The sequence below is a fragment of the Dromiciops gliroides genome, chromosome 4 (assembly GCF_019393635.1).
Source record: "Dromiciops gliroides isolate mDroGli1 chromosome 4, mDroGli1.pri, whole genome shotgun sequence".
Lineage (NCBI taxonomy): Eukaryota > Metazoa > Chordata > Mammalia > Microbiotheria > Microbiotheriidae > Dromiciops > Dromiciops gliroides.
In genome coordinates this window covers 189,464,558-189,477,915 of record NC_057864.1, presented here as the reverse complement: position 1 = coordinate 189,477,915, position 13,358 = coordinate 189,464,558, and the positions used below count along the sequence as shown (strand labels likewise).

General features: G+C 42.7%; 1 protein-coding gene across 1 annotated transcript; it reads left to right on the top strand.

The window, feature by feature from the left end:
* Positions 1-540: 540 nt before the first annotated feature.
* On the top strand, positions 541-1,849 carry PYY (peptide YY). Its single transcript, XM_043999326.1, has 3 exons — positions 541-728; positions 1,120-1,209; positions 1,825-1,849. The coding sequence occupies exons 1-3, from the start codon at positions 541-543 to the stop codon at positions 1,847-1,849; spliced, it is 303 nt and encodes a 100-aa protein (XP_043855261.1).
* Positions 1,850-13,358: the final 11,509 nt, after the last annotated feature.

Genomic DNA, 13,358 nt, shown 5'->3' with positions numbered 1-13,358 from the left:
TGGTGTTTTGGGGACAGAGGACCCAAACGGTCCTTTTAGAGCCCCTGAATCTGAGGGTCTTGTCATGTCTGGTTTGAGGAGGGAATAAAGAGGATGTAATCAGGGCTGGCAAGGGTGTGGTAGGAATGACCAAAGAATACCTTGGCCAAGCCTCTGGCTGGCTACTTTCTCACAGGGTCCCCTCCTTCCTTCTGATAACAAGGATTCTGTAGAGGGAGGGTAAGGAAGGGCCAGGGGAGTGATGGGGAAGTCAGTAAGTCAGTTTCCACACCACTCAGGCGGACACGGTGGGAGTGTTTGTGAGCGGGTTCGGATGTCTTTGCCTAAGTCTGCATAAGTGTTTGTTACTTACTTGCGCGACCCTGGGCAAATTAGTTCTCTCTGAGCCTCAGTTGCTTCATCTGTAAAATGGTCCCTCCCAGCTCTGAATCCTAAAATCCTTTGGTCGTTCGTGGGGGCTTTTAGACCAGGGGAGTTGGGAAGGCGGGGGAGAGATGTGTGGTGGGAACGCTGGGGCTGCCCCTCCCTCTCTCTCTGCAGATGATGACCATTCGGAGGCCATGGACAATCTCGGCTGCAGCGCTACTGGCCCTACTAGCCTGCCTAGGGGCTCTGGTGGAAGGCTATCCCTCTAAGCCCAAGGCCCCGGGTGGGGACGCCTCCCCGGAGGAGCTCAATCGCTACTATGCCTCCCTTCGGCATTATCTCAATTTGGTCACCAGGCAGCGGTGAGGGGGCAGAGGCTTTGTACCGGGGAGAGAAGAGGGAGAGGGCGAGGGCGAGGGCGAGGGCGAGGGCGAGGGAGAGGGAGAGAGTTGCACGCCTACGGGTGCACTCCACGCCTTTGCTTGGCTTCTCTCCTTCCCGCCCAGGATGAGGGAATATTGACTGATGGGACAGGGCGGTTCATACTTTGAGGCCACCTGCAGTTATTTCTTCATTACCCTCCACTCTCACCCGTCACTCTCGGGCTCTGGGGCAACGACCGTCCCCCCATGAATCTCCTTCAGCCAGGGTAGCACCACCAACCCTCTCACTGTGAAGTCGGGAGCAAGGGGGTGGGGCGGGGACCGGCGCTGACCCCTTCCCCTCCCTTGGCTCTTCTTGCCCTGGCTCCAGATATGGGAAGAGGGACAGTACCGAAGCCCAAGGCCGGCTTGCTGAGAGTCTCTTTCTGGATAGCATCGGAAACCAGAACAACAAGTCTGGGTGAATTCACCCCTCCTCCCACCCCCTCTCTACTTCCCTCTCCCCTAACTACCATCTATCAGATTGTAACTTTCTTGAGGGCAGGGACTGGTCAAGTTCTCTTTGGAGCTTAGCACAGGACCTTGCACAAAACAGGCTTTATGTAGGATTGTTGAAAAAGACTGGTGCCTCCTTTTCCCCATTCGCCTCTGAAGGACTCCTGCGGTTTTCTAGACCATTCATTCATTCGTTCAACTAACAATCATTAAGTAACTACACTGTGGGATGTCCTGGGCTAAGGAATAGAGAGGAGATATAAGCCAGGTAAGACATGGTCCCTCCCTTCCAGTAATTAGATAGGGTCAATCCCCTCCTTCCACTTTATAAGTATCACCTTCTTTCTCCATTTCTCCCCTCCCCAAGCCCAGGATTTGGTATTTCTGCCAGGTTGGCTCTTGCCCCTCCCTATTCCCCAGTCTCCTCCTTTGGCCAGTCTCAGATGGTAATCAAAACTGTTCATCTCTGATCAGATCATCTCTCAATAAAGGAGTCTCTCCCTCCTCCCCAGGTCATACATCCATCCATCCCCCTAAATCATGACTGGGAAGCATACTCCCTCTCCCTCCTCCCCTCCAGGTCAGAAGAGCCTTATGTTTGGTGATAGTTCCAACTTCTGATTGGTCTCATTTGCATACCAGAGAACTTCCGATGTGACCAGGACTCCCTGCTCTGCTGAACCTCTGATCCTCCCTCTCTTGGGGGCAGCACCTGGGGGCTTTCAGTTTGGTGAGCTCTAAGTCCTACACTCTGCACCTGCAGAAGGGCTACAGGTGACTGCTTCCTGGCTCCTTAATAAAAAGCAAGTTTCATGGAAATAATGTGTCCGTCTCCTTTTTTTGCCTTCCACTGGTCCTTCTTGCTTAGTTCTAAGCTCCCTATGATGGAGGAGACAGATGTCAGAGAAGCCTGAGCCCACCAGGCTGAAACAGACTGAGGTAGTGGGGACACACTTTCTTTTTTTGTTTTTCTTTTTTCAGGGCAATTGGGGTTAAGTGACTTGCCCAGAGTCACACAGCTAGTAAGTGTCAAATGTCTGAGGCCGGATTTGAACTCAGGTACTCCTGACTCCAGGGCCGGTGCTCTATCCACTGCGCCATCTAGTTGCCCCGGGGACACACTTTCAAAGAGAGAAAGTTGAGGTTGCCCTCAGTCACTCAGCTGATCAGTGACATTCAGCACCTACTGTGGTCAGAGCTGGCTCTCAAAAGGGAAGGGGGGAGGGGAATCTAAGAGGAGATGGAACTTTCTCCTATGATAAGCTCTCCCTTCTTCCCTCCCCCCCCCCCAGCTCCCACTCTAATGGGCACAAACTAGCTCTCCTTCTGAGAGCTCTCAGCCCGATGGTACACACACAAACCCTGTCCTCAATGAACTCATGGTATGACAGAGAAGACATATACCCAGATCTTAGGGAATGAGAGCCAAAGACAAATTGCCCAGGAAAATAAAATTCTGGAAACCAGGACTGGGGGAATGGGGAGGTGATTGAGGGGAAGCAAAGGGAGGTAAGTGGAGTCAGAGAGCCTTCCTAGAGGAGAAGAGGATGGAATGGAAGAATTGAGAGTGTCATAAGCCTATAGGGAAAGACCTTTATGAAAGCTTAGAGGGATGGGGGATGGGGAACACCTAGTTAGAGAAACAGAATGGGAGGAACTATGAAATAAGAGGCTGTGAAACTTGGAGGAGGAGAGGGAGTGGCAGCAGATTCCTGGGATCTGGGGGTGTGGGCAGAAATGAGATTGAGATCAAATGGAGGTGGGGGGCAACCAGGTGGTGCAGTGGATAAAGCACAGGCCCTGGATTCAGGAGAAACTGAGTTCAAATCCAGCCTCAGACACTTTGATACTTACTAGCTGTGTGACCCTGGGCAAGTCACTTAACCCCCATTGCCCCGCCAAAAAAAAAAAAAAGATCAAATAGGGGGCTGCAAAGGGTGTGTCCAGGGTTATGAGTCTATTTGAGGTTAACGGTAGGAGAAGAATCTGAGTCTAGGGGTCATCTAACTTCTCTCCACTAATGCATCTTCCACTGTAGTTCAGGTCATTGCCACCACTCACCTGGACTGTTGCAAGAGCCTATTTGCTCTCCATGCCTCTAGTCTTTTCCTTTTCTAATCTACTCTACTCACAGCTACCAAAGTGATATTACTAAAATACAGGTTAGATGTTGCTCCCCTGCTCAAAAAGCTTCATTGGCTCCCTATTGCCTCCAGGATCAAATGAAAACATTTTTGTCCAGCACGTCTCTGATCTACATTTCTAAGCTTATTACACCATACTTTCCTCTACACAATCTACAATCCAGCCAAAGTGGCCTATTTGCTCTTGCTTTACATGACATTACATCTCCTATCTTGTTGCTTTTCTTTCTTTCTTTCTTTCTCTCTTTCTTTCTTTCTTTCTTTCTTTCTTTCTTTCTTTCTTTCTTTCTTTCTTTCTTTCCTTCCTTCCTTCCTTCCTTCCTTCCTTCCTTCCTTCCTTCCTTCCTTCCTTCCTTCCTTCCTTCCTTCCTTCCTTCCTTCCTTCCTTCCTTCCTTCCTTCCTTCCTTCCTTCCTTCCTTTCTTCCTTTTGCTTTGATCTGCATCTAGACTCCTTAGTTCTTTTTCTGGGTGTGGAGAACCTTTCTATCACGAGTCTTTTGGAATTGTCTTGGATCATTGTATTGTGGGGCTCTTGAACTTTTTAAATGTCACAGAACAGAACCTCTTGGTTCTGTACATAGTACAGTACAGAACACTGTACACAGCAACAGTAATACTGTTCTAAGAACAATTTTGAATGACTAAGTTATTTTGAGTGAAAGAAATACTCAAATTAACTACAAAGGACCTATGAAGGAAGATGCTATCCATATTCACAGAAAGAAATGATAAATAGAAATATGTATAGTATGGTTTTACATAAATACACATTTGTGTGTCTAATGGTAGCCTTATTTAGGGCAGGGTGGGGAGGAGGAGAGAAAAAAAAGTGCGCAGCTGACAAAAGAAAACTTGGAAACACAGAAAAGTAGGGTAGCTTTGAAAATGATAGGTAGTATTAAATACATAGTTTTCAAAAAAAGGAAACAGCGTGAAATAGAAATCATGGTTTTATATAAAAAAGATATAAATTATAAAGTTATAATATATAATAATAAAGATATAATAGCTATGATAAAGATATAAAATATCTTTTTGTGTTGTACTGTGTACATATTCTTTTTTGGATCTTTTTGTATGTAAGTTCAAAATGAATAAAAATTATTCTAAAAATACACATGGAGGAATTAGTCTCTAAGAGTCCTTGGTATTCTATTTATTCTATTTTAATGTTTCTTTCAGTCCTAACATTTTAGGTTCAAAGGTCTCTTCCAGTTAATACTTTCTATGTTTTAAGGTTCCTTTCAATCATTAAGCAATCATCAAGTTTTTCCTAAACACTTACTATGTACCAGGCACTATACCATGCAATGAGAAGCATTATTCAATGAATTGAGCAATCCTTTCTTGTCAAGGAAGGAGATAATATTCTAAAGGGGGAGGCAGTGGGTGTAAACTTATATTTACCAAACAAATGTAGGGGCAGGTAAGTGGTACAGTGGATAAAGCACCAGATGGGGATTCAGGAGGACCTGAGTTCAAATGTGGCTCAGACACTTGACACTTACTAGCTGTGTGACCCTGGACAAGTCACTTAACCCTCATTGCCCCCCCCCCCATGAACAAATATAAAGAAAATAATAGAAATAAATAAATAAAATTGTTAAACTTAGGGTAGTCTGGGAGAAACTAGTATTGGGGGGTTCAGGAAAAACTTCATGGAAGAGATGGGACTTCAGCTGAACTTGAAGGATTGAGAACACTGTTGGGGAGAAAAAGGCAAAGGTATGGAAGTGGGAATGAGTGTGACATACCTGATATATACAGTGAAGAAGAAGCCTAAAGTACCAAAAAGGATATGTGATGGGGAAGCAGAGGAGATAGCTTAAGCTAGATAGGTAGGGGCTGGAGTGTGGAGAAAGCCTTGAAAAGCCAGAAAAAGGAGTCTATATTAGTTGTGTTGGCATCATTTCTTCTCTTCCAGAGGGAAGTCAGAGCCCCCAGATCAGGTTTTCCTGATTCCTGGTTCAGGAATATTTCAACTAAATATTTATGAGTGAGACTTGGAATCCTAGAACTTTTAGAATGTTGGAGCAGGAAGGAACGTTAGAACATAAAACAAAGACTTAAAAATTTTTTTTCATTGATATCTTTTTTTTACATTTCCACAGTTTTCTTCATTACTCTTCCCTCTTCCTCTCCAAGAGAGTCATCCCATTTATTAAGTAATACTTTTTAAAGGCAAAAATAAGAAAAAGAGAAGTGGAAAAAATCAGCACGACGGATCAATAAATCAAAAAAAGCCCCCATCTATATGTAATGTACAACTTCTGTTGGCCTTCTACCTCTGCAAAGGTGAGGGTGGAGGGGAGGAGTAAGAATGTCTTCCCATCTCTTCTTTTGAGTTCTGCTATAACATAGGCTTTCTTTCTTTTTTTTGTAGGGCAATGAGGGTTAAGTGACTTGCTCAGGGTCACACAGGTAGTAAGTGTCAAATGTCTGAGGTCAGATTGGAACTCAGGTTCTCTTGAATTCAGGGCTGGTGCTTTATCCACTGTAATACCTAGCTGCCCCCCAACATAGGCTTTCATTTTTAAAAAGTTTTTATTTATTTCATTAGATAGTTCCCAATCTCATGTAAAAAATTAATATTCATTTTTAAAAATTTTGAGTTCTAAATTCTGAGAACCTGTGACCTGAATAAATATTCTCTTGTATGTGCTTTCTAGAAGTAACAGAGCTTTTCAGAGACTCATAGATACTGAAAGAGCCCCATTACCTGTCTAAGATAGTAGTGGAGTATAGTGGAGAAAGTTCTAGACTTGGAGTTCCAAAGACTTGGGTTTGAATCCTGTATAAGACACTTAATGTGTGATCCTGTGCCAGTTACTCCATCTCTCTTAGCCTCAGTTTCCTCATCTATAGAACTGGGGATATTAAAAGCACCTACCTCACAGGGTTGTTGTGACAATACAATGAGATAATACTATCTATGTGAAGCACTTTGTCAACCTTAAAGTTCTATATAAGTGTCAGCCACATGACCTTGGGCAAGTCACTTAATCTCTCTCAGTCTCTGTTTTTCTCATCTGGAAAATAAGGATAATGATGTCTGTAGCACTCATCTCACAGGCTTGTCGAGAGCGTAAAATGAGTTCTTGTGTTATATAAAGCACTTTGCAGATCTAAAAAATCCAGTGCCTTTATTTTACAGAGGAAAAGGAATCCCATGGAAGGAAAGTGACTTGTCTAAGCAAGTCACTCAGCAAATTAGCATCAAACTAACCCCATGTCTTCTGACTTTCATGTTAATATTCTTTCTCCCCTACCACATTATTCCCTGCCCCCCCCCAATCCCCATAAGGTCAAAAGAACACTGGATTAGAAGTCAGAGGACCTAATCATTCAGTTCTCTTTCTGGAGCTGGACAGCATTTTTCCATCATGAGTCCTTTGGAATTATCTTGGATCATTGTATGATCAGAGTAGCCAAAGTCTTTCACAGTTGCTTCATTACAACATTGTTGTTACTATGCACAATGACCTCCCAATTCTTCTTACTTCACGTTGTATCAGTTCTTATAGGTCTTACCATGTTTTTCTGACCCCGCCTAATTTCTTAGAGCACAGGAACATTCCATCACAATCATATGCCACAACTTGTCCAGCCATTCCTTAACTGATGAGTATCTTCTTGATTTCCAATTCTTTGCTACCACAAAAAGAGCTGATATAAATTTTTTTTATATATCGTCTTTCCCTGCCTTTAAAAAATCTTTTTGGGATACAGACCTAGTAGTGCTATATTACTGGGTCAAAGGGTATGCACAGTTTGATAACCCTTTAAGCATAGTTTCAAATTGTTCTCCAGAATGGTTGGAGTAGTTCACAACTCCACCAACAGTACAGAGTAACTATTTTTCTTCATCCCTTCCAGCATTTGTCATTTTCCTTTTCTATTATGTGAGTTGATCTGATAGGTGTGAGGTGGTACCTCAGAATTGTTTTAATTTGGATTTCTCCAATCAATAGTGATTTAGAACATTTTTTCATATGGCAATAAGAGAGCTCTGATTTTCTCTTCTGAAAACTGCCTGTTCATATCCTTTGTCCATTTATCAATTGGGAAATGGCTCTTATTTTTTATAAATTTGATTCAGTCCTTAGAATATTTGAGAAATAAAGCTATTATCAGAGAAAATTGCTTTAAAATCTTTTTATATTACTTCATTGTCTATAGTACCTTTTAGTAAAATGTAGTTTCCAGGGTGGCTAGGTGGCGCAGTGGATAGAGCACTGGCCCTGGAGTCAGGAGGACCTGAGTTCAAAGCCAGCCTCAGACACTTAACACTTACTAGCTGTGTGACCTTGGGCAAGTCACTTAACCCCAATTGCCTCACCAAAAAAAAAATGTAGTTTCCTTGATTATCTCTTTTAATTAGGTCTATTTTCTTTTTTGCTTTGTCTTCTCGAGATCATGATTGCTATTCCTGCCTTTTTAACTTCAGCTGAAGCATAATGGTTTCTGCTCTAGCCTTTTATTTTAACTTTGTATGTGTCTTTCTGTTTCAAGGCTGTCTCTTGTAAATAATATATTGTTGGATTCTGGTTTCTAATCCATTCTGCTATCTGCTTCTGTTTTATGGATGAACTCATCCCATTCACATTCAGTTATAATTACTAACTGTGTATTTCCCTCTATCCCATTTTCTTCTGTTTATTTTTCTCTTTCTTTTCATCCTGTTCCTCCTCAAAAGTCTATTTTGCTTCTAACCACTACCTCTGTTAATCCACCCTCCCTTTTATCATCCCCTTCCTTTCTCTTATCCCCTTTGCCTCCTATTTCCCTATTGTGTAAGATAAATTTTTATAAATAACTGAGTGTGTATAGGTATCCTTCCTTCATTGAACCACTTCTGATGAGAGTGAGGTTCAAGCATTACCCATTAGCCCCTCCCATTTTCCTCTCTGCTGTAAAAGCTCTTCTTTGCATGCCTCCTTTATGTAAGAAAAATTTCCCCACTGAACTTCTACCTGTCACCTTCTCCCAGTGCATCCCTTTCTCACTTGATTTCTTTTCTTTCTTTCTTTCTTTTTTTTGTGGGGCAATGAGGGTTAAGTGACACACCCAGTCACACAGCTAGTAAATGTCAAGTGTTTGAGTCTGGATTTGAACTCAGGTCCTCCCGAATCCAGGACTGTTGCTTCATCCACTGCACCACCTAGGTGCTGCCTCTTACTCCATTTTTTAAGAGATCATTCCAATATAATTGACTCATACCAATGTGTAGATTCCTTTTAACTGCTCTAATAATGATAAAGTTCTTAGGAGTTACATGAATTGTCTTTCCACCTAGAAATATAAACAGTTTAACCTTATTGAATCCCTTATGATTTCTCTTTCATATTTACCTTCTTATGCTTCTCTTGAGTTTTATGTTTGAATGCTAAATTTTTTACTCAGCTCTGGTCTTTTCATCAGGAATGCTTGAAAGTCCTCTATTTCCTGAAATATCCACCCCTTCCCCAACCCCAGGATTATATTCAGTTTTGCTGGATATATTATTCTTGATTGTAATCCTAGCTCCTTTGCCTTTTAGAATGTCATCCTCTAAACCCATTGCTCTTTTAATGTGGAAGTTGTTAAATCTTGTGTGATCTTAATTGTAGTTCCATTATATTTGAAGTATGTCTTTCTGGCTTGTAATATATATATTTTAACCTGGGAGCCTAGGAGCTCTGGAATTTAGTTATAACATTCCTGGGAAGTTTCATTTTGTGATCTCTTTCAGGAAGTTATTGGTAGATTCTTTCAATTTCTATTTTACCCTCTGAATCTAAGATATCAGGACAGTTTTCCTTGATAGTTTCTTTATTTTTTTTTAGTGAGGCAATTGGGGTTAAGTGACTTGCCCAGGGTCACACAGCTAGTAAGTGTTAAGTGTCTGAGGTCGGATTTGAACCCAGGTACTCCTGGCTCCAGGGCCAGTGCTCTATCCACTGCGCCACCTAGCTGCCCAGATAGTTTCTTGAAATATAATGTCTAGGCTCTTTTTTTTAATCATGACTTTCTAACAGTTCAATAATTCTTGAAATTATCTTTCCTCATTCTATTTTCCAGGTCAGGTGTTTTTCTAATGAGATATTTCACATTTTCTTCTATTTTTTTTTCATTCTTTGACTTTGTTTATTTGTTTTTTGATGACTCATAGTTATTAGCTTTTTTTCCCAATTCTAATTTAAAAAAAATTTAAAATAGTTTGGTGGGGCAATGAGGGTTTTAAGTCACTTGCCCAGGGTCACACAGCTAGTAAGTGTCAAGTGTCTGAGGCTGGATTTGAAATCAGGTTCTCCTGAATTCAGGGCTGATGTTTTATCCACTGCACCACCTAACTGCCCCCAATTCTAATTTTTAAAGGAATTATTTTCTTCAGTTAATTTTTGTACTTCTTTTTCCATCTGGCCAATTATGATTTTTAAGGAGTTATTTTCTTCATTGAATTTTTATACCTCTTTTACCATTAGTCCAATTTTTTTAAGTGTTATTTTCTTCAATATTTTTGTGCCTCTTTTACCAAGGTGTTAATTCTCTTTTTTTTGGGCAGGTGGGCTCTGGGAATAGACACCGGCAGCTGGGAGGAAATGGCCAAGGACCACGCCTGATGGAGTACTCAAGAGCAGCTTGCAAGCAGCTGAGATGGGCCTCCAAGCTCTGGAGAAAGAAAAACGAATGAGATGCAGGAACTGACAGGCAACAGAGAGTGCAGTTTTCCAATGTCCTTGTTGTGGCAGGAGCTGCGGCTCCTGTATCAGACTGCACAGCCACACTGTGGCCTGTGGCTCTTCAAGGTGCTGATCAATGGTTGTCCGCGACTGGTGGAAGTCTACTACTAATTCTCTTTTTATAATTTTCTCACATCACTCATTTCTTTTCCTAATTTTTCCTCTATCACTCTTTTTTTGGGGGGGGGGCTGGGCAATGAGGGTTAAGTGACTTGCCCAAGGTCACACAGCTAGTAAGCGTCAAGTGTCTGAGACTGGATTTGAACTCAGGTCCACCTGAATCCAGGGCTGGTGATTTATCCACTGTGCCACCTAGATGCCCCTCCTCTACCACTCTTATCTTTTTTGGGGGAAACACTTCCAGGAATTCTTATTGGGCTTGTGTTCAGTAAACATTTGTCTTTGAGGCTTTGGTTGTAGCTGTTTTCATGTTGGTGTCATCTTCTGAGTTTGTGTTCTGGTCTTCCTTGCTACTGTAGTAACTTTTTTTCCCCTTTTTTTCTTTTTTTAGTGAGGCAATTGGGGTTAAGTGACTTGCCCAGGGTCAGACAGCTAGTAAGTGTTAAGTGTCTGAGGCTGGATTTGAACTCAGGTACTCCTGACTCCAGGGCCGGTGCTCTATCCACTGTGCCACCTAGCTGCCCCTACTGTAGTAGCCTTTTATGGTCAAGTCTTCTTTTTTTTTTTGAGGGGGGGTGTTAATTTTTCTGGTCTATTTCTTTACTTTGAACTTTATGTTAAATTTGGACTCTGTTTACTGTGGAGTGGGGAGCCACTCTCCCAAGCTTTAGGCTTTTTTATGCTGCTGTTTCAGAGCCAGTTCTGGAAGTCTGTAAATTTTTGGTGCTTCCAAGGAGGTGTTGTAATCCAGGGAGGCATGTGGTCATTACTCCTCTGGTCTGCATTCTGGTCTTTACCCAGGAAGGGTCTCTTCTCCCTTGTAGCTATAAGTAGTAGCACTCCTCTTGGCCTTGGAACTGTGATGAGGGCCCCTGTTTCCTTATAAACAACCTCAAGTGCTCCTCTCTTCCCTGCAACTACAAGCCAGAATTGTGTATGGGCAAAAGAGTTGCCAATCAGTGCCAGTGATACCCAGTGCTAATCTCTCTGTCTCTGTCTCTGTCTCTCTTTATCTCCCTCTCTTTTCAGGGCAATGAGGGTTAGGTGACTTGCCCAGGGTCACACAGCTAGTAAGTGTCAAGTGTCTGAGTCTGAATTTGAACTCAGGTCCTCCTGAATCCTGGGCTAGTGCTTTATCTACTGCACCACCGAGCTATCCCCAGTGCCAATATCTTTCTGACCAATCATCCAACCCCCTTACCATCTCAGTTCTCTGGCTGAGAACTCCTGAAGCTTCTATTGCTGCTATGGCTATTATTGCTGCTGCTAGATGTGGGCTCTGGACAGGTCTTCACTCTGGGGTCACAGACATCTTTCTGGAGAAGATTTCCCATGTTTTCTTAGGCCAGAAAAACATCCACCCTGATCTTTTGTTGGCCCTGCCATTCCAAAATTTGATACGGGGAGTTATTTTATAGTTGTTTGGAGGGAAATGTTGAAAGAGTTCATCTGGGTGACTGCCTCTAATATGCCTTCTTGGGACCCAACCTCTTGAACTCACAAAGGAGTTCCCAAGGCCTGAAATGTCCACCTCAGGATCATCATTTAGTCACATATATTCAGGGACAAAATCCAAGGCAGAAACAGCAAATTGGGTTTTGAGATACAATTTCAAGCTTGTGTAGGCCAGCATCTGCACCAGCTGCCATGTTTGAGCAATTTGTCATTCTTGCTGGGTTGGGGAGGGCACCCTTCCAATAAGAAGTTTGAGGACTCCAGAGGAGAATAATAATGTTAATAACAATAGCTAGTATTTATATAGTGCCTTAGAGTTTGCAAAGGGCTTATAAAAATTATCTTAGGGGCAGCTAGGTAGCACAGTAGATAAAACACCTGCCCTGGATTCAGCAGGACCTGAGTTCAAATCCAGCCTTAGACATTTGACACTTAACTAGCTGTGTGACCCTGGGCAAGTCACTTAACCCTCATTGCCTCGCCAAAAAAAAAAAAATCTTGATTCTTCCTCACAACAACCCTGAGTAGTAGGTGCTATTATTATGCTCATTTTACAGATGAGGAAATTGAGAAGGGATTTGCTTAGGGTCATATAACTAGTTACTCAGTCAGCATTTGAACTCAGGTCTTCTTGATTTCAGGTCCAGTACCCTATCTATCCACTTTAGCAAGATAGGTGACACAGTGCATAGGGAGGGCTCTGGGCTTAGAGTAAGAAAGAATAAGTTCAAATATAGTCCCAGAAACTTACTAGCTGTGTGACCCTGGGCAAGTCACTTAACCTTTGCCTGCCTCAGTTTCTTCAACTATAAAATGGGGATGATAATAATAGTACCTACTTCCCAGGTTTGTTGTGTGGATTTATAATATATGTAAAGAGCTTAGCACAGATCCTCGCACACAGTAGGCTCTTTTTCTTTCTTTCTTTTTTTTGGGTGGGGCAATAAGGGTTAAGTGACTTGCCCAGGGTCACACAGCTAGTAAGTGTCAAGTGTCTGAGGCAGGATTTGAACTCAGGTCCTCCTGAATCCAGGGCTGGTGCTCTATCCACTGTGCCGCCTAGCTGCCCCCACAGTAGGGTCTTAATAAATGCTCACTCCCTTCTCTTTCCCTACTTTACCATCCAACTAGGTCTGGAGGATGGGGTCATTTTCTTTAAAAATGGCTTCAGGGTGGGGCAGCTAGGTGGTGCAGTGGATAGAGCACCTGCCCTGGATTCAGGAGGACCTAAGTTCAAATTCGGCCTCAGACACCTGACACTTACTAGCTGTGTGACCCTGGGCAAGTCACTTAACCCTCATTGCCTCACCAAAACCAAAAAAACTTCAAACTACTTCAAACCAGGTCCTTCCCATTGGATAATGTCCCCCTTTTTGTACTGAATCCCAGACATTTTCTAAGGATTGACTCAAAACCTCAGTTGAGTCACTTATCCTTTAATGTTAGGGTTCACACCCCTTAATTGGGGCCCCTCATTGCTTAATCTTATTCAGCTCAAAGTCCTCTTCCCTGACTCTTGTATCCAGGGTGCAGGCTGGTTTCGCTTGGGCAGTTAGCTTTGGGTTAGGGCTCCACCTGGTGGTATCCTTTGGACATTGCAGGACTTTGAATTTACTGGACACAAGTAAGGCCTGGCGTTCAGAAGTTTTCATTCAATCCAGTCCCACAAGCA

Bases quoted from the DNA above. Each gene is read 5' to 3' on its own strand.
- PYY (XM_043999326.1), top strand. From the start codon at position 541: ATGATGACCATTCGGAGGCCATGGACAATCTCGGCTGCAGCGCTACTG. The intron at 729-1,119 runs GTGAGGGGGCAG...CCCTGGCTCCAG, and splicing joins AATTTGGTCACCAGGCAGCG to ATATGGGAAGAGGGACAGTA. The intron at 1,210-1,824 runs GTGAATTCACCC...CCTCCCCTCCAG, and splicing joins AACCAGAACAACAAGTCTGG to GTCAGAAGAGCCTTATGTTT.